The sequence below is a fragment of the Choloepus didactylus genome, chromosome 11 (assembly GCF_015220235.1).
Source record: "Choloepus didactylus isolate mChoDid1 chromosome 11, mChoDid1.pri, whole genome shotgun sequence".
Lineage (NCBI taxonomy): Eukaryota > Metazoa > Chordata > Mammalia > Pilosa > Megalonychidae > Choloepus > Choloepus didactylus.
In genome coordinates, this window is record NC_051317.1 from 24,708,340 (window position 1) to 24,734,682 (window position 26,343).

General features: G+C 54.5%; 1 protein-coding gene across 4 annotated transcripts; it reads right to left on the reverse strand.

The window, feature by feature from the left end:
* BRD9 (bromodomain containing 9) lies at positions 1–26,315 on the reverse strand. Of its 4 annotated transcripts, XM_037799133.1 has the most exons (17): positions 26,264–26,315; positions 25,504–25,718; positions 25,049–25,181; positions 22,654–22,714; positions 20,673–20,817; positions 18,996–19,106; positions 18,246–18,421; positions 15,868–16,000; positions 15,079–15,165; positions 13,384–13,459; positions 12,178–12,273; positions 10,486–10,618; positions 9,266–9,377; positions 6,421–6,459; positions 3,498–3,600; positions 2,081–2,248; positions 1–741 (listed from the first exon to the last, which is right to left on the reverse strand). In XM_037799133.1, exons 1-17 carry the CDS (start codon positions 26,313–26,315, stop codon positions 641–643), a joined length of 1,941 nt encoding a protein of 646 aa, XP_037655061.1. In that variant the 3' UTR covers positions 1–640. The 4 variants fall into 4 exon arrangements, with proteins under 4 accessions (XP_037655061.1, XP_037655063.1, XP_037655064.1 ...); XM_037799135.1 differs by lacking the exon at positions 15,079–15,165 and having other exon boundaries at positions 18,246–18,361; XM_037799136.1 differs by lacking the exon at positions 15,079–15,165 and having other exon boundaries at positions 641–741; positions 18,246–18,358.
* Positions 26,316–26,343: the final 28 nt, after the last annotated feature.

Below are 26,343 nucleotides of genomic sequence, written 5' to 3' on the forward strand. Positions count from 1 at the left end.
CACTCTTTTACATCATTTTATTAAGATCTGCATTTATAACGTTTTGCAAATATAGACAGTCATCCAGTAAACACATCCAGGATAAAAAATGTTTTATGGACACTAACACTTCATTTTAAAAGGTAGGACAACGTGTTCCCCTGCAGCAGGGTGCCCGCCTTCCTGCACACACCAGACACACAGGAGTGCTGGCCTGGTCCTGCCACCGGCCGGGGGGCACCAGAGCCACGACCTCCATCGTCACAAAGTGCACCTCCTGCCACTGGCAGGGGCTGCGGGAACAGGGCAGGGGGCTCCTGAGCCACAACCTTGGACATCGGACAATGTGCACGGGTACACACAGCACCCGCCCCGGCCTGCTCTGCCACTGTGTCCCGGGGCCTCCTGGACAGGGCTCGTGGCGGCAGGACAAGCCACAGCGCAGCCGGCGCCTGTGCCCGGAGCAGACACACATGGACCTCCAGTTCCACACTCAGGGGCATCAGGCTACACCTAGAAATCCCGAGTGCGGCAAGCCGCCAACATGACATCACGGACATAACTTCCCTCACTCCAAAGGGGATAAAATGAGTCTGTCTCCTGACAAAAGCTCCGTACAAGTAAATCTTAAAAACAAACACCGACCCGAGGCCACGTGGGGCTAGCTGCTTGCCGAGGCCGCAGGCTCTGGAGACTGCAGGAACTCGTAGGGGTCGTGGACTGCATCCTGCTGCTCCCCAACACTGAGCCGGGAGGGGCTGCCTGTGAGTGGAGGAAACAGTCAGTACAGAGGGCCCCACTGACGGCGGCAGCTGCCAAGGCGCTGGAACACTCTCCTTCCTGCCATGGTGAGACCAAGGCCCAGTTCCAGCCACCAGCCCTGCACTCCTGTGCAGTCCCCGGCGGTGCCCCAGTCCACGCAGTCCTGGGGGGCTGCGTCCTCAGACAGCGCCACCTGCCCCGCACGCCGTGCAGCCAGCCCTGCACTTGCTGCTCCTACAGGAAGCAGGTGTCATGACGGGTCACCCAGGTAGCTTCAGGCCCCAGATCACCCAGGGACTTGGGTCCCTCAGAACCCAGCAGCCAGGGGCCTCTCAGAACCCCCTTCGTGCACTAAACTCCTGCCTGAGTCACAGGTTAACGGGACCCACAGCAGCCAGCGGCCATCACAGGCTTTAAGTGAGCCTCAGTAGCCGAGTGCCTGCTTCTTAGAAACATTCAAGGTTGATTCTGCTGAACGACGAGTCAGCAAATATTGATATTTGAGAAAACAGGAGGAGGGGACATGGGGACGCGGGCTCAGGGAGCACAAAAAGCACAAGCCCCATGGCCCAGGCCGGACGCACCGGCTCTCCCAGCCCCTCACCGAACATGCTCAGCACAGGGGACCCCTTGCCCCACCACGACAGGGTCCACGGGGGAAGAGTGTGCCGACCGCTGTGCCACCTGACGGCCAGGCTTGGGCACTGCGCGGAGGACCAAGAAGCAGCTCCAGGGGCAACGCCGTGGCAGAGTCCAGCGTGCAGGTGGCAGCTGCAGGTCCCCCAGGGGGAGCCACCCCCTCGTCTGCAAACTAGGGCCAAGGAGATGAGGGCACGGCCCCTCCAAAGACACTGCTGCCACCGTGGCCACGGGGAAACGGCCATCACGGTGCATTCCACGTCACGGCCACACCTCAGACGTAGCCGCCCGACAAGGGAGGCACACGCCTCGGTCTGTGGGGAAAGCCACAGGCAGCAAACCACACGCCAGACTCAGGGACACACAGCTCAACCCTCTGAGGAAACCAACATTCTTGCCCTGCTCCCAAATGCCAACTATTCTGTACCTAAGAGAAACATTACTTGGAGAACTTTGGGGGAATCACATATCAGTGAGCAAGGGACAGAGATCAAGGCTAAGGCTGAGGCTGAGACCCACGGGAAAGAACACATGGCTCCAGCTCCCCAGGTGGCCCCCTGCCCTCCCCAACCTTCCCCAGGTGGCCCCCTGCCCTCCCCAACCTTCCCCAGGTGGCCCCCTGCCCTCCCCAACCTTCCCCAGGTGGCCCCCTGCCCTCCCCAACCTTCCCCAGGTGGCCCCCTGCCCTCCCCAAGCTCACCCAGGTGGTGCTGGTCCCGCTCAGAGGCATTGGACAGAGAGCTGAGGTTGGAAGAGGGCCGGGAGCTGCCCCGCTCGGCCTGAGCCTCGTGCAGGTCCTGCAGGAGCTTCGTCGTCTCGTCCAGGTTCAGGTGGCCGTCGTCATGGTCCAGCTCCTTCTTCACTTTCCCTGGGCAGGTGTGTGGATGGGAAGACATCAGCCAAGCTCAATCCAGCCAGCCAGCCCCCAGGAAGACCCGACTGCACGTGGCTGTGGCCCCATTCATTTTCTACACTACTTCCTGTTTTCACATGTTTCCACACACTCTGAGAACACAACTGCCCTGGGTTAAGCTGTGTGGGTTCACAGCAGATGCGGCGCGGAGCCATCAGCTGGGCTTGGGGGGAACACAGGCTGTGTCTCGGAGCAGAGCCCTTGAAAGGGCCCGACAGATTCCAGGTCACCCAGCGGCCCTCGGAACAAGCCCACAGCTCAGCAACACGAATCAAAAGTCCAGCACCTGGTGTACGAAAACATGACCCAAAATCCAGGGAAAACCTCAGGAAACAGGATGAGGGAATTAGAGCCACCGGAAACAAGAAGGGAGAGGGGAGTGTGAGAAGGGGGCACCAGCCCCCGAGCGCAGCTCCCGGAAGTGAAGGGCACAGGTCTGAGAGGCACGGCCAGTGGGGAGGCGCAGGGAGCTGCCGGGGGGACCCACAGTGGCCCCGGGGAAAACAGGCAAAAAAAAGTGAACTGAGACCCAAGGGGCAGCCAGGCAACTTCATGGAGTCCAACACATGAGAACTTGAGTCCCACAGAAAGAGCAAGGGGAGTGGTGATTGCTGAAATTACAGCCGAATTTGATAAAGGCTGTGAGCCCACACACCAAGGGGCTTAACAAAAACCTGAAAATAACAAACATAAAGAAAACCAAACCAAGCAAGGCTCACCACGAAACTGCTAAACCTTAAAAGGAGCTGGGGGAAAAAGAACAGTGTACAGAAAAGTGAGCCCAGCAGGCCGAGGGCCGTCCTTGGAGGGGTCTGCTTCAAGGCTGGCCCTGGCTGCTGTCGGGAACCTGATTCCGGAGGGCTCCCACTGCCCAACTGAGAGGGGGCTTCCTGGGCTGTGCGTGGTGACGCGGCCCCCACTCTTCTTCCAGGGTCTGCTACTGGAGTTCGTGTCGGGCCGCGGCCACCAGCAGGAGCTCCGGGCCAAGTCTCGGGGAGCTTCCCCAGCACCTCACAGGTGTTGGAGGGGGCAGCCCTCGGATGCTGGAACTGACTTCCTCCGCGCCTGCCCCCATGCACCCTGGCCCTCTGCTGCGCTTGCTCTCTCACTTGGCTGCCGCGCGTGCAAGGACATTCTGATCCTGAGACCGCCCAGGCCAGGCCTGAACCTGGGTGGACGCCCAGAAAGTGCTTGTGAAACTTACCCAGGGAGCTGAGCGTGGAAATATCCAGAGAGACATCAGAGTACGGTTTCATTGCCATAAAATCCAGAACCGAGCCGCTGCCGTCTCCAAGTGAGCCCCCAGCCTGAGAGGACCAGAGACATCAACCTTCAGCTGAGGACCAAGACACTCGGGGAGCAGGAAAGGAAATGTGCGGCTCCTTCACGGGGCAAACACTACCAGCTGCTGGAATCACTGACTTGCTGAAAACTGGAACCTGAACACCCCATTCCTTACAGGTCAGGCAGACGCCCCCATAAGGGGACGAGACGGAGCTGCCGATCAGCTTCTGCTGCAGCCCAAAGGACCTCAGGCTTCAGCACACGGATGGGTGCAGCAGACCAACAGGCCCCCACCCAGACCAAAGGCCACCAGCTCCTCGGGGACCCACCAGGGGCCGAGGGCGTGTGGAGCGAGGCCCCGGGCCAGGTGGGCAGAGGGAAGGTTGGGACTTGGTCCCTCAAGTCACGGGGCGATCCCTGAGCTGACTTTCCCTTTCCCCTGGCCCTGTGCACCCCGTACTGCCCACAGCAACCCCTGCCACGCGCCATGAACCTCCCGCAGTCTGGCCTCTGCCTTCAGCCCCTGCTAACTGCTCTCTCGAGGGTCCCAAACCCCAAGCCCCTTCCCCGGCCCATGGCCTCCACTGGTCTGCGGCAGCGGGCCCCCCCCACCTTATTCTCCCCTCGGTTCTGACCCCCTTGGCGTCCTTCTGTCCTGTCCGTCCTCTGTCCATCATCAGTGTGCGCCATGTAGACCCCTCCCACTCACGCACCACCAGACAGTCCTCAGATTCTGGTCCTCTCCCATCCCAATCTGTGCTCTCAGAACTGTAAGATTTTCGGGTTAAAAAGTAGCCACTTGATTTTTTTTTTTACAAATATTTGAGACTGTTTCTAGTATTTTGGGGAAGGAGTATCACATAAGACCCCAAGACCCTCAAAATTCCTGTCAGACCACAGCCCACCTCCACTGCTTGGCCCCGTCCCCACTCCACGCACCCGAGGGACAGAAGCTCCCACCAGCCTCAGGCCCTGCTGCGAGCTCTGGATGCCCCACCCTCCCACAGCCCTTGGATGCCTCTGGGCACCCAGTCTGGGCCAGTGACCTGCAGGGGCAGCCTCTAGCTTGCCCACGACTCCCCACAGCCCCCAGGCCAGAGGGAAGGGGGCCCCCAGCTATGAGCAGGGAAACTGGGCCCCTGCTGTGGCATTCGACTCGACCTTCGTGACCTGACAAAAGGGCCTTTTCTTCCTGTACCTGGCTTTCACAAAACCCACCTCTTTCTGTGTGCAGATAAATAGTTCTCCAAAGAGGACCTGCTTGGTGCTCTGTGCTAACAGTTGATGACTTTGGGAAACACTCTGCAAGCTGAGCTCCCACGTGGAGTCCCAAGAGCATGCCAGGCCCAGGGCCGAGTATCCTCGTGAACCCTGCCAATAGCCCCCGGTGCTCACCCCCTCTCCCAACCAGAGACTGGGGTTCAGGGCCGTCGCTCCCCTGCCTCACCCATGCGCCCAGGGCCCTCACCGCACGTCAGAAGCTTGTGGGGTCAGGCCACATCTCACGCTTTCAAGAATCACACAGATTTACCTGCTTGTCATTAAGCATAAAGCAACTGAGAGCTGGCAAAGCAAGATTTAAAAATCAGTCTCCTCTCGTTTTATTCTTCCAATAAAAGAGTGTTTTAGAAGTACAGATGCCTGGAAACCAAAACAAAGGCAACAACAAAAGCCACAAACACAAATAACAACAAAAGCAGCTCCCCAGCGAGACCCTTTCAGGCTCACCTACATGAGACTGCGCCAGGGTTCCCTACTTTCCTGTCAGCCTGTCAGCTCACTTACTCAAAGTGGAGACTTCCAAGGCAGGACAACCACTAAAATCATGCTTCTAAGTATAATTTAAACTTTCATAAAACTGTGAGAACCATATTGGCAGAAAAGTCAGCAGACACAGCCTGTGGCTGCCCGAGGTGCCAACGGAAGCCCCCAGATGCCACGAGGGCACGGCGCAGCCCTCCCCTCCGCCCGCTGCCTCCCGAGTTCTGGAGAGGAATGCTGACCGGTGGCCCAGAGCAGCCGGAAAAAGCCACTCTTCACTCTTGGACGAGGACGCAGAGACGCCCCTGGGCTCCAGAGGGTCACGCACAGGGTGATGGGGTACCACTCCTGCAGCCACGGGGCAGGCGACAGGAAGCTGGGGTCCAGAGCCGAAAGGAGGCCGAGCTCCTAGAGGAGATGCTGGCCTGGGTGGGGTCAGCTTCCTCGCGATACTCTCCGACCCCCACCACCCACGTCCAGGCGGCGGCTGTGGGCAGAGCCAGAGGCCGGGGCGCCCATCCGTGCCGCGCCCCCACTGCCGGCCCGTCTGCAGTGCTCTGTGACATGAGCACGCTCACCCCATGTTCTTCTGAAAAGGAATCGCTCCTCAGATACGGCAGTGAACAGGCTGCTAATGTGACGTGTCAGAGAAGGGAAGACGAGGCCTGACCCTGTGAAGGTCCCTTCAAAGGGCACTCAGGAACCGCTCGGGCGGCGGTGCTGGGCCGCGGAGGAGGCGGAAGCCCACCTGAGCACCCTGCGCACAGGGCCCCGGTGGCCTCGGCTTCCCTGTGTGCCCGGCTCTGCATGGAGCGGGCCGAGGCCCTGCCCACCCCTTCCAAGCATCCTGCCAGGCCCAGCGCCCTGCGGGGTCTGAGCTGAGACCCAGCCTCAGAGCTGGAAGGACGGCCTGTGGCTGTCAGTCCCTCACCTGGAGTCGGGGGGTTGAGGAACGGCGCTGCCTTGTCTTATCCGTCAGAAACTTAATCTAAGTAAACAACGCAGGGAACTGTTCTTGACCACCCCATCTCAAAGGCTGAAAAACATGATCAGATTTTCACTTACATTCCCACAAAACTCACCTTCACTTCATCTGGAGACTTCATCGGAGCATTTCTCCTCTGCAAGGTGAAACAGGCAAGAAACCAAGGTTGTTCAAAACAGTTTAGATGGAAGCACAATTTGTTCACAGTATGCACACGCGTGTAAAACACTCACCAATACTCAGAGTCCTGTTTGCTTTCTCACGCTATGCTAATGAAGCCAGGGCTCTTTCTAGGCTTCCCAGCAGTGGGGGCTGTAATGCACTGCCCGAGAGCCCAGGGGTTCCAAAGCCTCGGGGGTGTAACACCCAGAAAAGGCAGCTGACGGCAAACCCCAGATTCCAAAGGGCAGCTCAGAAAAGAAACAGGGCCAGGCAGTTTGACCTGGAAGATGAGATGTGCGCTAAATGACAAAGGCGCCTCTCCCAGCAGGTGCTGTCAGCCCACCTTCAAAAGCCTCTGGTCTAGGCAGTGCGCCTCAAAAATGAACAATCTGTCAGTTTGCATGCTTTTATATCTGGGATCTTTTGCTCAAAATAATGTCTTGAGATTCATTCACATTATAAAGATGTTTTACAAGTTTTTAATCAGAAAAACAAATACACCTATTATTATAACATCTGTTCCCTCAAATAAACCTCTTTTAACACTAAACATTAAAGGACACAAAAGGTCCATTTAGTATTAACTACTATTTAACATGATGTGACACATTCAAAATTACTTTAACTCCATAAAACAAGTTCACTTTTGGAAAAGTGATCACAGAACCAGGAACTCGGAGAGAAAAGAGAAACGAGGGGGCAGATGGGCAGTTGCTACAGCTTCCCGGGGACTGGGGAGGAGTGGCCCCGGCAGGGCAGCGGAGGCCTGGGGTGGAACCTGGAAGAGGAGGGTGCTTAGAGAAAGAGCCCCAGAACCCTGCTCAGGGCTCCCCTCGAGTCGGGCAGAACTGAGCTGTGCACGTTCATAAGATCCACGAGGCCAAAGAGTAAATGCCAGGGGCTGTGTGCCAACACACCCTCAGAGCTCACCAGGGTGGAGATATGCCCGAGCCCAGCCAAGCAGAGCAGGGACCTCACCGAAAACTGGGCAATCCGCAGAGACCCCAGAAGGCCACTCCTTGGCAGTGAGGTAAACTAGCCCAGAGTAACAGCCACCTCAGGCCTGCCCCAACAAGCCTAAACACAAACCCAAACAAGGACCAGGCAATCCACAGGAACCCAATTCGGCCAAACCAACGTCAACATTGTTTAAATCCGGTACAGTTCAACAGAAACATAATGGAAGCAAAAAGCTAATGTGCAGTTTCCCAGGAGCCCACACTAAAGTTAATTTTAATAATATTCTTCATTTAACCAACATATTAGAAGTATTTTCTGCCAACACGTAATCCATATAAAACAGCGACTAATGAGACGTTTTACATTCCCTTTGTAGACGCCTTCAGAATTCTGTGTGCAGCTCACGCGCCTACATTTGGAGTAGTCACGTTTAAATTACGCAGCAGCCACATGTGCTAGTGGCTGCGGGATCAGTTCAGGGGTAGGTTCTCAACAACCTGACATTCACAATGTCCAACATCCAACAACATATTACTAGACACATAACAAAACAGCAAATTGTGAGCCATGACCAGAAGAAAATCTGTCAACAGAAAGAGATCTAGAACGACAGAGATGCGGAATTAGTGAAAAAGGACTTTAAAACAGCAGTCATTATAAATACTGTGAACGCGTGCAAGACCTAGAGGAAACCACAAATGTAACATGAGAGAATGGGAAATGCAACAGTGAACCAAATGGAATCCCAGTAATGAATACTACAGTATCTGAAACGAAAAAAACAACACTGGTTGGATTTAACAGTAGATTTAGACACCGCCTAGGAAAACATGGCAATAAAAACTATTCAAACAGAGAGAGAAAAAAAGACTAGGGGAAAAAATAGAACATTAATAACTTGAGAAATGATCAAGGAGTGAATTAGTCACACACAAGAAGAAAGGGTAGAAGATAGCATTTGAATAAATAATGGCTAAAGATTATCCAAATTTGATGGAAACTGTAAAACTACAGATCCAAGCTCAAGAACTGTTAACAGGGCAACCAGGAATAAAACCACGCCAAGCCACAGCAAAGCAAACTGCTGGAAACCAGACACAAAGGTAAAACCGTCTGAAGGACCAGGCAGCAAACTTTCTCTGTAAACGGCCAAAGAATAAATGTTTGCGGCTTTGTAGGCCACAGATGGTTGCCGCCACGTATTCTTCTTTTCTTCTCAATGTTTTAAAACTGTGAAACACATCCTCAGCTGTGGCCACATGAAGGCGGGCTGCGGGCTGCAGGTTACCACCCCTCGCTCCAGACAAAACAAGGCATGTTACTCATGGAAAGCAAAGAGGGAGATGACTGACACTTCTTAAGAAGCCACACAAGCCAGCAGAATAGCATCTTTGCAGAAAAGGGCAATAAACTATCAACCCAGAATTTCAGATTCGGGGAAAATACATGTATTTAAAGAAAAAATGAGGGCAAAAATAAAGACTTTTTCAGACAAACACACCAAGAGAACTCACTGTCAGCAGGTCTACGCTATAAGAAACATCTAGAAAAACTCTTCAGGAGGATGGAAAATGCTAGATTAAAGAGACTTTGATCTACAGAAAGATATGAAGAATGCCAAAGATGGTAAATACGTGGCAGAGACCTTTTTCTTTGCATTTTTAAAGTTCTTTTCAAAGTCAAACACAAAAAGCAGGAAGCAAAGAGGCAGGACTAGCCAGTGATTACCTAGAGCTAGCACGTTCTGCTCCGGGCACACGAGTGTGGACAGCCCATCACACGGCGCCAGCACAGGTTGGCGCCAGCCGCCAGCCGCCTACCTGCCGCAGCTGGAAGAGCACCCGGGAGTGGTCCCCGCCCGTGACCTGGTCGAGCAGATCGTCCACCATCCTCTTACTGTAGCTCCCGGCATCCTTGACGAACTCCTGCAGGCTGGAAAGGGCCCGGGTGAGAGAACGTTCTGAAAACATCCCACGTGCTCCAAAAATGTCAAGGCTTTCCTACTGATTTGGGTACGCTGGATTCCAGAAGCCTGGGGTCTTTGGAATCAGCAAACCTCCTAAGACATCGGTCTGGAAGAGGTTCCTAATGAGAGCTGTGAGCCTCCCAGGTGGGTGTTTCTGCAGAGCAGATCAACAGCCTCCGGGAGAGTTTCAAGGTGGCCAAGACCCAAAAAGGTTAAAAAGCGCCAGGCAAGAGTACTCTCCTTTTTAGAACAAGGCGAAGACGGTGTATACACCTACGTACACAACACTGCATCGTGCTACCTTGTACGCAAGAGGGCACAACAGGAACATGTAACCCCATCGACTTGACAAGTGGCTGTGGTAGGACCCAAAGGGTCAGCGGAACCCTGTGTGCGGGTGCAGAAGGAGACTGGCCAACGCACATTTCTTACCTTTTAGATTTGGGGACTGTATGAATGTATTACCTTTTAGAAAAATCAGAACACGAAAAATGCAAAAAGGGGGCAGGGAACCAAGATCCACAGTCCTAGAACCAGAACACCAAACAGCTGGTCTAGAAGTTATACTGCAAGAAGACGAAATTCTCTAACAGAAATAGTTCCACCACAAGTCTTACTTGATTACTGTAAAAGAGCAGCGAATAACCGATCATCAGAACATGATTCGGAGGCAACTCGGGGCGGACTGCCTGTGCCTGGGGAGCGTGTCGGGAGGAGGGTGCAGGCGCCCCAGCCCCTGCCTCAGCACTGGCCTCTCCCCCACCACAGGCCCTGCTCTTCTGCTTTCCTGGAGCCTCACAGAGGCCGGCACGACTGCTCCCACTGCCTACACAGGACCCCGAGATCCTAGGGGCGCTCCAGGAGCAGAGCCCTGGGAACAGCAGAGTCGGGATACACACACATTCAGGTTGCTGCCTCAGAACTGTGGTCGGGGCACAGCTGGACCCCAGGGCCTGCAGCGGGCCCACATGTGACCAGACCCGGGACTCCCGCACCGGGACCACGGCCAGAGGGGGCCCCTCCCTAGCAGGCGCACAAGCGGGCCTGAACGCCGACCCAGGGCCTGCCGCTCACCTCAGCGCGCACTGCACGCCCGTCTCGTCTCCGTAGGCGGAGTACAGCAGCTCCGTCTCGTCTGACTTCAAGTCACCAAACACGGAATTATTCTGCATTGAAAGTGCAGTACTTGCACTAGAGAGAAATGTAACTAAGAGTGAAAGAAAACAGAAAAGCAGAAGAAAGTTCTTTCAGACTTTTCAAATTACAATCAGCACCACGCACAGCCCAGCACCCCATCTTCTCCTTCCTCGCCAGCACATTCTTGCTCCTGAGTAGAACCAAAGCAACAGAAGCTTCTCATCCATAACCAGGAGTCAATCCAATACTTTTGGTTCACCCTCCTCAGCCAACTATGGCAGAGAAATAATAGTTAACTTTCTGGAAAGGAAGTGAGCTCTGAAAACCAGAAAGGACTCATGACATGCTCAAGAGGCACTGACGGATCAACTCAAGGAATTCCACTCAGCGAGCATCACTGGGAAGCTGTTCTCCAAGAGCGTGGCTTTGCTGAAGGGAGTACAAACGTGAGGCAGCCATGGCCCCAGCCGCGGCACCACTGGAGCCTGGGGCAGGCCCTTCTTCGTGAGGGGCCATCTGTGCACTGCTGCAGGTCCCGTGGCCTCCCTGGTCTCTACCCTCTCGGCATCTACAGATACTGCCAAATGCCCCTGGGGACAAAACTGCCACTGGCTGAGGATGAGGACAAGTAACAAAACAGAAAGACAAAACATGGAAAGTCTGACCAGTGAGGTGAAGGTCCGGGGTGGAGGCCGCACATGGGCTCAGGCAGGTGAGCCCTCAGAGTTACCCAGGCCCCTTCCACAGGCAAAATTTTAACACCAGAGCAGGAGAAAAGGCTATTCCAGAAAGAAGGGCCCTAGTCTGCAGGACACACGAGCTGCTGCACAAGCAGGGGACCGAGGGGGTGGCCACAGTGGCTCCAAAGGAGGCAGGTGGCTAGGAGGAACCTCTATGCCAGGTTGGGGGAAGGCACCGAAGGGTTCTGAGCAGGGAGAAGTGAGGCTGCGAATAGAGGTATTCTCTGTACCACTTTAAAACATCCCTGCCCCTGTGAAATCTCCCAAAATAAAAGTTAGAAAAAAAAATTGAGTTAAAACTGGCTGTGGGTGAAGTCGGCAGCCTGCTGGTCTCCGAGCCAGCCGTTTTCCCTCTGAGATGAAGAGCATCTTCCTTCCTGCGGTGGACCTAAGGGGGCACCAGCTCCCCAACCACCAGCCCTCTCCAGAGCCGGCCTCCAGGAGCGCTCATTCAAACACACACTCACACCCACACCCCTCCAACGCAGACACACACCGACCCTAACTGCCCCGGGCAGCTGGAAGCACCCCTTCCTCCGGCCGAGCCGCCCACCCGTGCCGTGCATAACCCTGGCCCACACCTCCCTCCCGCCGCGGAGTGCGGGCCTCCCCGGGGACAGCGGCCGCCTGCCAGGGAGGCATTTACGAAGGCCAAATGGCAAATGAGCAACTTGCCCAATATGACTCTTACTCCCTTCTCTTCCAATAACCTTATTCTTATCAGCAGCTTTAAAATCTGCATGGGGCAGAGTAATTAGCACAAGTAAGTCAGGAAGACCTTGGAGGAGAGGCGCAATGTCCCCACGTGCCACTGCTCACCTCGAGTCCTCTCCAGGAAGAACGCCCCCCCCAGCCCCCGGGAGCCGCGCGGCCGCAAGGGCACACTCACCTTTGTTTCTCCTCTCGTCTTTGAAGCCCAGCGATGTAAAACCCGGGAGCAACTTGCTCGAGAGCGAACTCAAGTCCACTGGGTGGGTCTCTTCCTCTAGGGAGAAGCCGCGCTCAGGTCACACGGGGTCCCCAGGGCAGGGCTGTCGGCATTTTCTCCACACCCCGGGGGACATGTGCGTGGGGAGCGGGTCCTACAACGCCCTCAGAGAACTTCTGTTCAACGGGAACTTCCGTTCTCAAACCGGAACTGCATTCGAATCTTATTCTACAATTACCCCAGAGTCAGTACGATGAAACATTTCACAATTCTGACCATTATATCATCAATACTTTTAACATTTTCAAATTGACTGCTCCATTACCTCTACGTTTCATCCTATACAGTATAATAGTAAAATACTGGAATGATGCTCCTGGTTTGTTTTGCAGGTTGAATTCATCATTCACACACAAATTCCTGGGATTTGAGTAGGTATTCTTCACTCCCCGAACCGGAAACCCCTATTTTTGTTCTTTCTAAGCTATTACTGATCAACTTGTCTCTTCCCTCTTAGAGAGAACATCCATGACTCATTCCACCTAACGACTAGAAGATCGGTACGGTCACGTCCGGTCCGTGCTGAAAACAGCCGGCAGCTCTGCCTGTCGCGGGCTGGGGGAGGACCGCAGCCCACAACCCGGCCGGCGAGACCCAAGGGAAAGGGGAAAACTGAAACACCACCACCAGCTGCGTTTTCTATCTTTGTGTATCTCAAATTCAAGCGAGTTTGGCTTTTCTTCAAAGAACATGCTTTTGACTTCTTCTCCAGGAGGCAGAAGGGTGTAAAAACCTCTCTAAAGATCACGAACGATCACCATCAGCAGGGTGGACCCAGCACTCACTGGGCCCATGGATTCTTTCTTTAGCAAACGGAGCTTTTTGCTAGAACTCCCATCTGGGCTAAGATGTTCCTCTCTGAAGCTTGGAGGAACAGAAGCTCTTGGGTTCTGATGAAAAGGCCCCACTGAACGTATAGTGCTGACCCTTCCCGACCTCGCACCCCGCTGTCTCACGGTGAGCCTTAATGGGGACCTCTCTGGGCACCCACTTAGCGGCCGGCCGTCGAGGGGTGAGGTGCGGGGAGGGGCCTGATGAGGCACCTGGGGCCGCACCTCACTCTTAAACCAGTGCAAGTGCATGGGGAAGAAAGAAGACGGGACCCACCTTCAGCCTCAGGCTCAGCCACATTGACCACACGGTAGAGCAGACCACCGTCCCCGCTCTTCCTGAGGTAGCCCATCTGCAAGGGAGTGGCCGGTTACGCTTGCTCCAGGGCCCGGCCAGCACCACGGCCCAGGCTTCAACTGGAGCACAGGAGCGGGAAGACCCGGCAGGCCAGGGCTTTTCCTTCTCCTGACCACTCCCCGGAGTCGGCAAATGGCAAAGTTCACACGTGGAGCAGAAGACCTTAGACAGCTCCCCGTGACCTCTCCTACAAGAAGCACTTTTGAAAAAGAAGAGCCGACCCAGAGGCAAACTTCAGAAAGCATTCCCAACCCTGAACAAGCTGAGAGCTAGTGGCTGGCACCACATCAGAGGCACAGGCACTGCTGCCACGGCCCCGGAGCATCCGCCGTGCCTCACCCCACCCGGCCCAGCGACACGGGCGCCTCCCCGCAGGCTCCGTGCCCGCGGCCCTCGGGAGGCGAGAGTGCAGGGCAGCGACGTGGGCTCTGATTCCACGGGCATTGATGGAAGACACGCCCGTGAAGGGGAAGGGAATCAGGTTCCGTCAGTTTTACAGAAAACGGAACGGAGACAATTAGAACAGCCCCTGGTGTTGCACAGGAATCGGAGGTTTCAGGGTGAAAGCATGGTTTTCAATAAATGCAGGCAAAGTAGTAAATGCTGCATCGCTTTCTATAAACTGAGCGGGGGTGCGTGAGAAACCCAGGGGCAGGGGGCAGAGGCCACCAGCGCCTGCATCTCGGCCTGTCCGGGGTGAGGGCAGCAGACCCAGGGTGGGCACACGGCCTGGGTGCAGACCAGCCCTGCCCGGAAGGTCTAGAAAGCAAGCAAAAAAAACAAAAAGAAAGAGAAGAAATTCGCCTTGAAGACATATTGTACCCGGATCCCTATCTGACTCTATAAAGTTTCACTCACTAAGTTAATTTCTTCACAAACCTAAATCCTTCAGAGGGCTCCTGTGCCAGCTGAGTCCCCAAACCCAGAGGCAACAGTCTCAAGAACATGAACCAGACATGTCTCCTTTTCCCATGTTGACACACCTTTTCTGTATGAAGAAGTTAGAGTGGTCACTACTTCAGACATCCATAAAGATTGGGAAAGTGATTAAACTAGAGGAAGGGGTAGCAACAGACAAGACGGAATTTAACAAAGGATTATGAATACTGAATCTTTATATAATTTTCTTTTTCTTAGTTGCTTCGGTATTAGAATAGCTAGAAGAAAAGAATTGAAATGGTGAAACTGTAACCCATAGCATCCTTTGAAATTTGCTCTATAGCTACTTGTTAAATTGTAATTTGAAAGTTACCACCTTTTTGTACATATGTTATGTTTCACGATAAGAAAAAACTGAAACTGTGGAATTGTAACTCATAATATCTTTGGAAATTTCATAGCTACTTGTTAAAGTTATTACTTCTATGGATGTACGTTATATTCCACAACAAAAAATATGATTAAAAAACAAAAACAAAAAACCTACTGAATTTTACTCAATATACCCAAAATGTTACAATCTCAACCTTCTTTACTACAACTCAACATGCAACTTGAAGACTTAGTACAAGAAACAAATGTAGATTTCTCACAATTTTGTCACACTGACTACACTCTGAAATGACTGTATTTTGGATACACAGGGTCAAATAAAATTGTGAAGGTTACGTTCACCTGTGTCTTCCACCTCGGTGCTGGGAAGTCTGGCCTGGCCCCCGACTCACAGCGTATCGCTAGTGGACGGAACGGTCTGGAACACCTCTGAGTGACAGAAAGCAGCAGATGCTCACAGAAGGGCAGGGCCCACCCGCCAGACGGGTCCCACAGCCGCCCAAGTCTGCGGTCTCACGAGGACACGACAGGCAAGGGCAGAGGGGAGCAGGGCGCCATGCCTGTCACAGGACAGCGAGGGCTGCCCATGAGAAGCCCACTGGGCAGAGGTCGGGCACTCCTGCCTGCCAGCGGGGCCCACGCTGCCCTCTGGGGAAGCTGCATCGACGCACGGCACATCCAGCCCACAGTCGTCAACGGGGCTGAGCAAGCCCGGGAAGTGAGCCCAGCTGAAGGAGACCCAGCAACGCACGGGTCAGAACCAGATTCCCGCTTGAAGTGGGACGGGTCACGGCCCACAGCGAGTGAGGACCAGACGGTGTAACGCGTCAGTGCTAGTCTTCTGACTGCGACGGCTGTACCGGGCACACCAGCCAAAGCTCCGGGACTTAGAAAATGCACACTCAACTACCGGAAGGTGACGGGGCATCGGGTCCCCAACTCATTCCCAAATGTTCAGGAAAAAAGTTCTTTGTTCTGTATCTACAACTTTTCTCAAGTTTGAGACTGTTAAAAAAAAAACCATCCTAAAACAGACTTCCCATTGGCCAGGAAAAAAAAGCCACGTCCCCTAAGCAGCCGCCTCGCTGGGGAGAACCTCAGGGGCAGCGCCCCGGGGGAGAGCAGGCCCACCTTGCCGCCCGGGAGGAACCGGTTAACCCGGTCCCGGGCCTCGTCAGCCGCGTGCTCCACCAGGGCCAGCACGTGCTCCTCCGCCGTGCTGTCCGTCAGGCTGCAGGCGTTCCCTTCCGGCTCACACATGCAGCTGCAAGGCAGAGAGCACTGCAGTCAGGCAGGAGCTCGGCCACATGCCCCCTTCCTCACCCTCCTCCCGCAGGCTCGGTCCCGAACGCCAGCTTCTGAGTCCACACACCACCTCCACAACCCGGACAGTTACAGGAGCGGCAGAAAGGATGCCGCCCTTTTTAGTTAAAACCGCAATGAAATGACGCTTTTACGAAGACGAAGAGTAAGTGCAAGCCAAGGAGACACCTGAGGTTTCCCAGGTCTCAAGTAAAACATCTCAGTCAACTTGAGAGCAACAAAGAAAGGAGGACACGAGCCTCACTGGTGACAGTGTCCTAAGAGGTGCCACTAGGAAGAAGAGGCAAAATCCCACACTCACAGCCAGACTGGGGCCAGGGCTGGAACGCAGGAGGGACTCGGGATCCCGGTGGCTTAGAGCTGCAGCTCAGGGGGCAGTGCCTGAAGGTCATGGCCCCTCCCAGCCTTCGCTCCGGAGCCCAAGGGAGGGGCCCTCTGGGAAGTGCAGGAGCCCAGCCCTGCCCCAGGACTTCTCAAGGCCCCAGCCTGCCCCAGGCATGTGCTGCATTCGAGGCGGACTGGCCAAGGGACCAGTGCACCCAGGAGTCTCTCCCTGTGGCCGAGAACCCCAGGGGCCGGGAACAGCAGCAGACACACTGCAACCCAGCACAGGAAGCAGCAAGAGGGTGGCAGAGTTCAGTCCCTGGAGGGGGCTCCTCAGCTGCTGCTTTTGGCAAGCTCGACTCCCTGCCAGGAAAAAGCAGGCACCCACCAAGGCACCAGAAACGGGGCCCATGATGTGTGAACAGGGGTAACTTCTGTGGATTCCGATCTAGAAACTCGGAGAAAACATGGCCAAGTTTACAGCTCCCTCGCGTGTCAGGTGGGAGCTTGGCACCCAGGCTGCCCCGACCCCAGGCTGAGGGCTTGCGTGGGTCTCTGTGGACTCGGGGGCAGAGACTGCACATGGCACACACCAGCGAGGCAAAGTGCAGTGCGCACGACAGAGGGAGAGGGAAGGGGCCCCACGGTCAAGAAGCTGCGTGAGGTGGCCCTCTTCTCCCCATGTGACTCCGCCATGAAGAGGCTTGGGTGCAGACAGGCCAGGCCCCTCCTGCACTGGCATGCTGCCCCCACCACCAGCCTCTCCCTTCTACCCAGAGCCCCCACACAGATCCAAACCAGAGGAGGGTCTGCAAAAAGGGCCACGTTTTAGAGAAAATAAAACATGGCAGTTGATGGTCTCTCAAAACGTCTCCAAAGCTCTTCAATACCAAGAAGCAAAGGTGCCAATTTTAATTTGATCTCACTGCTTGGCCACCAGGAGGTGGGGCAAAGGGACACCCTGCCAAGCCCTGTGGGCTCTGGCACCCTAAGGGACCATCCCTGTCAGGGCTGCTCTCTGTTGGGGAGGGAGCAGCAGTGTGCCGGAAGCCCCCACCCCTTCATGGCCGTGGGGCTCCTCTCTCTGGAGAAGTGTGGCCCGGACACGGCTAGGAAGAAGCCCCTGAGGGTCGCTGGCCCGTGGTGGGTGCAGCGGGCGGCTGTGGGAAGGGACAAGGCTGGGGTCGCCCGCACGCGCTCTGCAGGAGAGGGGACTCCTCGGGGGAGGGGAAGGGCTGTGAAGGAACTGCAGGGTCATGGGGAGGGGATGTGGGAGGTCTCCCATGCCACCAACACAGGCATCTGCCCCCAAGAAAGGTCACATGAGGAGGGTAGAGGGAAGCTGGGTGCCAGCAGGCTACAGGCAGGGGAACAGCCGGGCTGCGGGCGGACCCAGACAGCCCTCACCAGGCCCGGACAGGCCCAGACAGGCCAAAAGGCCCCAGCAGACTTTGAAGCCCTGCTCCGTGGGATCGCAGGGTCTTCTGACTCCCTCTGGCGCTGACCGGAACGCGGCCTTGGCAGGAGCAGTGTGGAGCACGGGCCCCACGATGGCTCAAGGCGGGCCGGGAGGAGGCAGGCAGCCACCTCGCTCCAACCCCAGGCCGACAGCACGGCCCAGCCCAGGCCTGCCAAGTCACCTCCTCGGTGCTCTGTAAGCCCTGGGTCCGCAACGCAGACAGTGCACTCTAGAGGGCTGCGCATTCAGAAGGCTGCCCTCTCTGCACTGGGCCGCGGAGGCCCCTGGCCACCCCTGCTCCGTGGAGGCTCGCGCAGCCAGGGCCTCCTCCTGCCACCCGACTCAACGGGAGGACCGCCCTGGTTCCCCAGCAAGCAGAACACGCTTCCAGCCGAACCTTTACCTAAGCACTTCTTTACTTGGCTTTTTGGACTTCTTGGCAGTTTCTACTTGTACGGGTACCACTTCAGGAACGGGTTCCTCAGCAGCTGTGTCCTCGTTGCCCAGAAGAGCTGCCTGCTGAGAGAAATCCATGTCCTGCATAAACGACATGCTGCGCTTCAACGCTAACAGCCGTTCCTAGAATCAGAAAGCACAGAGCAGCAGGGACTTTACCGTGCCCTCACAGCCAGGGCGCCATGACAATGGGATGTGATGGGGATGCCACCACCCCACCTGGCCTAGCAGCTACCCCGCCGTGCCACGCCACGGGCAGCATCACGGGAACTCGGCACCAAGGCTGTGCAGCTGGCTCGTGACCGCCCAGAGCCCGGGCACAGACGGTGCCTCACCTTACCTTACAGGCTAATCAGGTACAAGGAAATGGTCCCACATGCATGCAACCTGGCTCGCAGGACAGGTGTGGAAAGCCACCGGGACCTCCGTGAATGGCAACCGACTGCAATCCAATGAGACTGATGGACCCGCACCTTTCAACCAACCCCAGCCGATGCTTGGCCACGAGCAGATGCGGACGGGGGTATGCCTGGAGGCCAGGGGACGCCTACTCTAGCGCCGGGGCCACCCCACGACCACAAGGACAGATGGATGGCGGTGGGAGTGTGCCATTCCCTCATGGTGCGGCTTCTGCTCAGGCGCCAGAATCCCAGCAGAGCCAGCCCTGCCCGCTTCGGCCTGTGCCGCGGGGCCTTACTTTGCTCATCATCTTGAAGCCGGCGAGCAGGATCCTCTTGGCCAGCTTGTAGTACACAGTGTCGGGCCGGTTGTAGGTCATGGCATTGTCACACATCAGCTTGAAGTCCGCCTGGAAGGGCGGGGAAGGGGAGAAGTCAACAGGTCTGAAAAGGAGGCCAAAAGGAAAAGCCCGGACTCGAATAGAAAGAGTTTATCTTGGATCTCAGGTATGATAAACTTCTTTTAAACATTTCATAGAAGTTCCCACAATTGTTCCTTGGTCTTTACTTGCACAAAAAGCTTTGCAGTAAAGAGCTGGTCAAGATCTGTACATTCTTTGTGAGATACCGCACACACTTTATAAGAAAAACGAGCATTTCCTCAGCTTCCTTTCCTTCCCCAGCCCTCGTCACCCCCTTTGAGGAGAACATGGACCTACAGTCAGGTCCCTGTGAGGGAGGCTGAGGGAGAGCAGGGGGACAGGGCAGGGATGCCTGCTCTCTGGGATTCTCCACAAAAGAGTTTGAAAGTGTCTACAGGAGGTCCTGACACCATCAGAAACAAGGAGAGCCTCACTGAATGACAGCTTACATTAAAATTAAGTTCCCTGGAACCTGGGTGTGTGCAGCTCAGGTGTGTTTCTTGGCACACACCTGTCACCTGGTGTGCTCTGACACTGCAATGGAGAACCACCACGGTGGGTGTTGAAGGCTTTCCCCCAGGCTCAAGCCACACTGTTTTAGACGTGCTTCCTGGGCCCCTGTCCCGGGTCCATCCGGCAGCTGTGGGCTGTGGAGTGTCCCCAGGCTGGGGAGCCACCCGCCCACCCTGGGTCCCGACTGGGTAGGGCCGTGACAGCCTCAGCACACATCCCTGCTCAGGGAGGGTGTGGACACCGAGCCCACGGCTTTGTCAGAGAGTGACCAGCTGGCAGCCTAGCGCCAGGAGGCCGAGGCCTGCCGGGCATGGAGCCAGCCTGCCCTGTTCCCTGGCCCCACTGTGTACACGCTCCTTCTTGCCCACTGGCCAGGCTGCCAGCTGGGTCTCTCCAGTCAGTGTCTCCAGTAAGTAAAACAGGAAGGTCAAGCTTTTCCAAAGTCAGTGGCACTGAAGAAACTTAATGCCTTCTCCTAAATATTATCGCCAATCTTATCAAGCATTCACTCCGCTAACAAAGTAACTGCCCCACCCCCACCCCGGTTTCAAAACCAATAAGCAATTTCAAACTCTCACAGCTGGTACCCAAGAAACATAGAGAGGTAGGAGCAAAGTACTCACGAAATATTCCAATTTATTATTACAACAAAATGAAACATCCAGTTATTACAGGACAAAAGTAAGAATTAAGAAAATGACAGCTGTAAAACCACCCATTCTGTACCTGGCCAAATTGGATACATCATTACTTGAACCAACATGTCCCATTTATGCCAGCAAAGCAACTTAAAAAAAAAAAAAAAAAAGAAAACATTTTTATAGCATGTGACAGCTGGTCCAGCTTCTAAACCAAATACACCAAGAAAACTACAGCCAATTCATTTCCACAATGCTATGTTTGTAAAACATTAAATCAAACTGAAAAAACGCACACGAAAGCTTGCAACTGGGAACAGCCTAGGACAGTGAAGTGTTTCACGGGCATAATCACATGCGCAGAGCATCAGGACAATCATCGGAAGAACCAAAAGTCATTTACCTTGAATTCTGTGACTGACTTGTACTCGTTAGCTACAATTTTGTCTTTCATTGTGCCAAAATCCATTGGATGCTTTATGATCATTGAATATCCAGGAGCAATTGCATCCGTGACAGGAAAAGCAAAAAAGCCATGAGGATCTTTCCTAGAAACAAGGAGACATCTTTATTTAAACTGGAGACATCCTGTAATGGATATTTCTAAATGGCACAAAATCCCTTACAATCGAAAAATCTGACACAACAGACTAAATTTTGGTTCTTACAAGTAGACCATGATGGCACTCCTGCTTGTCACTATACCAGCCATTCTGGAGACATTGGGAGACATTGGGCTCCCTCCGTGGGAGCCCCTGACAAGGCCCTGGACTCAACCTCACGCCCAGTGAAGCCGGAGCAGACAGAGTCCAAGTCCCAACAACCAGGGGCACTCCTGAGCTCACAAGCTGCTCCTCCTGCGCTCCCTGCTCTCATGGCCCTGGGGTCACTTTGCATGGTGCAGGCCACCCCCTTCACTGACTCAACAGGATAAAATCGTAGCTGGTTCCTGGCAGTGGAGGAACGAGCCTGTCCTCAGGAAAGGCAAGGGAAAGCAGCAGCTAGGTGACTATCTGCTGACCACGCCACCGGGCAACACTTCCTGAAAAGCTCAAAGAGACGTCCGATCACTGCCTCTCTTCATCCTCCAATAACAGGTTAGGCTGTATCCAGAAGCTCCTCATGCCTCCCTGGAGTAAAGCTATGGGATGCACGAGAGGCACGTCTCATTCAAATGAGGGGAAGCCAAAGAGATCCGAGTTGAGTTTCTTAAGTCAAAGACTCTAGGTGTAAGCTGAGGGTAAAAGCCTCTTAACATGGTCCTTGGGGCAGCCACCAGGGCACATCTAGGCCTATTAAAGGTCAAATGCCCAAGCAGGTCTGGTCATTTCAGAACTACAGTTGCTGAAGAATACAAATGACAGGAACGAAAATATCACGAGACTTCTGCTGGGAGCAATATGGAGTGGCTGGCATCACACCAACTTGTGGGCCAAGAAAACCATAAAGATGGATGAAATACCCTAAAAGAAAGCTGCCTGAGGGCATCAAAGAGAACCCATGACAGCTTGGATCTGTGTGGCCACTGCCTGACAAATGGGGAACTCACAGGGAAACCAAGGCACCCCATCCAACAGCCACTTCACAGCTGACTGCAGACGTGAGAGGGAACCCAGCCAGGACCAGAGCCACACAGCTGAGGTCCCAAGCTGCCCACCCACAACCGTGAGCACCAGTTATTCAAGCACCAAGTGTAGGGGGTGGCCGTACACAGCAGTAGTTGATACATGGTTTTCTAACACAAAACGTTTTCTTTCTACTTACTCAAAACTTTTGCCTGTCAGTAAAAATCAATAGTTCTTTCCTTCTTAAGTTTATCTGGGTGATTTCATGTACGTGTGTTTATGTTTTCGTTGATATTATAAAGCACAATCTTTTTACCTATTATGGTTTTAAACTGCTATTGCTAGAATTTCACTGCAACCCCTAAAAACAAATTAAAGAAAGAACCACAGTGGAGTCCCCCACTGTAGCAGCCTCATGGTGACAGATCTAAAGATAACGCTACAGCAAACCTTCAGCACTAAAAATTTCACAAACTAAGAACTCTTAGTAAACATCAAATGCTGTAATAAATTAAGGCATACGACATAAATGTATTAGTATCTTTCAACGTGGTGATTCTCAGACCCCACACAACAAAGCTTTGTTTTTTTCCCAGACACAAAATTTTAATGAAATCCCATCTCTAAGAAGTCAACCTCCATGTTACAAGAGACAAAGTGCAGAGGTGACGGGGAGCCCTGGCCCTAGCTGGACTAAACTGATAGAATGGACAACAAAAACCAGGGTAAAGTGTGCTACACTGACTGGGGTGGGGGGAGAACACCCCAGAAAGACAGACATCTCCAAACACAGGCTCTTTATAAACACTCAATGTTTACCTCTGGAGCTGGCGGAGGAAATGCTCTAGTAGTTGCTGAATAGGTGTGCTCTCATTTTCAGCTGATAATCAAAAAAGAAAATAAAAAAAAATAAAATTGAGTAAAACAATTTTGGTGTCATCTCATTAGAGACCTTGGATCTCACACTCTGTTTGGAGACTCACACTATTTCAGGCTCAAGCAAGAAAGGGGGTAGAGGGGTAAGTCAGATTCAGCCTCTGCACTCACAAATCTCAACTGGCGGGAAAGGGCACCCAAAGAATCAGTCTCAAAAGCCCCTTAAAACGTCCCATTCTCCCTTAAAACATCATGGAGCACTGCTTGCCAGTGTGCTTTCAGCCCACCGTGAATGGGCTTAGCGAGTTCTAGAGACAGGATGGACAAGAGCTAAATGGACCCTGGCTTCACTGATCAGTGTTTCACTGCCACAAGTTCCTAAATGTATGCCTACACCCTGTGTCCTTGCCTGGGGTCCCGGGGAGGACACGGCCAATGACACCCCTGGGCTCACAGACAGCCCCCATGGGACTGGGCCCTACAGAATGACACTCTTGACGGAAAGCAATCAGTGCTTTCCTGGAGAATACCAGAGAGTGGGGAACGTGCTCCTGAAGGTCAGGCTCAGGGTATAATGAGAAAGGCCCCGAGGGAGGGGAAGCACTCAGAAAAGTAAGACACAACCAAGGTGCCCAGGGTTGACCCGAGCTAGCACCACCTAATCTCAGTGCTTCAGCTGCACTGGAGAGTACACTGGGGATATTCTTGCGGGTGTCTGAGCTTGTACCTCAACTTACCAGGCCTGGGCCAGGGGACCTGATATCACCCCCTGGGGAGGGTAGTAGGTACGGGCGTGAGTGCCCTCTGCAGCCCCCCCGAGCCTGGGGAGCGAGGTCAAGGCAGCTCCCTTTTCCTCACCCAAAATGTCACTGGCAGGGGAGGCTTGCCGGAGGAAACCGCCTTTCTCCCAACTGCCCTTTCCCCACTTTCCTTATCTTACCCACTCACTCCCTGGTGCCAAGGCCACTCCTGCCACCGCCAGCGCGCATGCCCGTGGCCAGAACAACCCCCGCCCCGCTGCAACGGTTCCGGCGTTCTCTCAGAACCAATCCTAGCCCCTATCCCTTCAATATTGCCATTTAAGGCTACTTCACCTCTTTTCCAGCCCTGCCCTTCTTACCAGCCTATATAACCTGTAATCACCCCTAAATAAATCTCTTTGGCGCATACTCCTACTGGATGAAGAGTGTCTTGTCCCTATCGCCGCCCTCCTTGCACGCCTCTCGCCGAGGACCCTGGCCACGTCCTCCGCCTCGCCCTCGCCTCCGGGAAAGAGCCCCCGCCGCCGGTACCCTTTAAGCAGCCCCGAGAGCTGAGGGCTCGGCTACCGGCCGCCTCTCCCCCTAGAAGTAGTAACCGCGACCGCATATTCTAAAATAAGCTGCTTGAAGACAGCACTCCCCTCTAAATGACCATGACACAACAGCACCCTGGCAAACCGGAGGTGCTCAACCCAAAATCAAGAAAAGACATCAGAAGAGCACACCTGCAGCTGACCCGGTGGATGTGACTACCTGAAAGACCGAGAGGAAGCACCCACACAGAATAATATTACGGGAGCATTCCAGAACCACCCACCTCTGGCCTCTAGGGTACGGGCCCTGCTGACTCGGCTTCCCCACCACCCCAACAAAAGGACACTGCAGGCCCCTCGCTGCAGGCACAGATGTCTCCACTGACAGAGCAAGTGCAAGTGCTTTGAATTGTGCGTGTCAAGTTGGGGGCAAGAAACCATGGGTTGGGATTAGCTGGCAGGTGGCACTCTCTCCCCGTCCTCATGATGGGATCCCAATGAAGATCCGCCTTCCTTCGTGCCCAGTCTCTGCTTGCCTTAAGCAAGGAGACCTGTCATCTGGGACTTTAAGTGGATGGGATGCTAGGAAGTAGCCCCCTAAGCAGAAGCAAGTCCTCCCTTCACCCCGCGGGGTGCTGTTCTACAGCAGATGTATCTGAGGCGGTAAGGGCAGATAACGCCAAAGGTGTAAACGGGGGTATGGCGAATTGTATCTATAAAGACCAGGCAGAAAAAAAAAGTCTAAGCTTCACGAGCCACATACTCTTGGTCTCTGTGGCATATTCCTTTTCCGGGGTATGTTTTTACAAGTCTTTGAAAAATACATAAATCATTCTCAGCTCGTGGGCAGTTAAAAAGAAGAAAAGAAAAAAACACCATGAGCATTAATTTGCCAAGTCCTGTTCTAGAAATTCAAGGCCGATGGCCTGAAAGAAAAAGTAAAACACCAGCCCTCTTCCTACAGGCTAGGTGCCCCGTGTCGCTCCGGTTTGAAATGTCGTGCTCCGGTGCCCCGGGACCACCCGCTGAAATGCTGCCACCTGCCTGGCTGAGCCCTGCATGCTCGGAGGGGCCGGTCCGGGGGAGGCTCCACCTCCACCTTCTTCCCAGGATGGAAGTCCTCCGCCTCCCCCTCGGAGTCGCAGTGCTCCTTTCCGCGTTTCCTTTTCTTCTCTTCCTGTTGGACAGAGTCAAGGCAATGAGGCAATGGAAGCAGCTGGGTTCTCACCCCGGAATTTAAACAGCTCTGCTTCTGTTTCTAAGGGGGAAAAACGAAGCCATGAGGGAAGATCCTCTCCCGGAGCCCTGTCTCACTCCAGATCCCTAGCTCCTAAGTGCCCGCTGGAGGGGTGGGCCTAGAGATAACTATGAGCCCAAACCTGAGATGAATAACACTTAGTCTACCTTTTGCTACAACCGAAATACCCATTTTCCTAGGGAAAGTGCTAGTACCCACTTGGGGGTTCTCCCTACCCCACCCAGCTGCTGCTCTTTTTTACCTTCCGCTTCCTCCTCTCATCATCATCAAGATGCTTCTCCTTCTCTGACTTTTTCTTCTTTTTCTTCTTCTTTTCTTTGTGCCTCTCTCGCTCGTGGTCTGACCTGTCATCGTAGTAGCTGGAGTCGTGGCCAGAGCCTGAGAGTTCAGTCACTTCACTTCCTCCGACCTTGAGGACCAGCTTCAGGGGCTTCTCCAGGGGCTTGTCTGTGTAATCTGCATCAAATCCCCAGACCCTGGAGGTCACCGGTGCAGCCCTGGAGAACCTCGGCTGAGCGGGCAAGCACAGCCGACTGCCCGCTAGGGGCTGCTCCCCTCGGGCCTCCCCCGGGAGAGAACTAAGACAGCGAACGGGTTGCAAAACCACCTGGAAAGGATGGAGGGGCGTCCCCAGAATTACATTTCAAACTACATTATCCGCAGGGGAAACCTCCCCGGAGACTGTTAACATTGTCAGAAGCAAGGAAAAAGGCTAGGACCCAGGGGCCCGGGTCCCCCGCTTCTTGTACTGCTGCAGCCCCCGAGCACCCCTGATATCCGGCAGTGAGAACTTCGCAGACGATCAGAAGCCAAGAAAAAGACGCTCGCTCCCTTCTCGAAACGGGGCCGGGGGAGGTGGACTGGACGCCGCGCGCCCGGCATCCCCCAGCCGCGCTCCCGGGACCCCGGCCCGCCTCCCGGCACCCCCGCCCGCATCGCGCGGCCGCCGCGAACTCCCGGCCCCGGCAGCGCGTCACAAAGCGCCCGCCCCGCGCCCGCACCCTCGTACGACGAGCGCCACTCGGTCTTGTGCTTCTTGTGCTTCTTGCCCATGGCGGGGCCGGCGGCGGGGCCGAGCGCA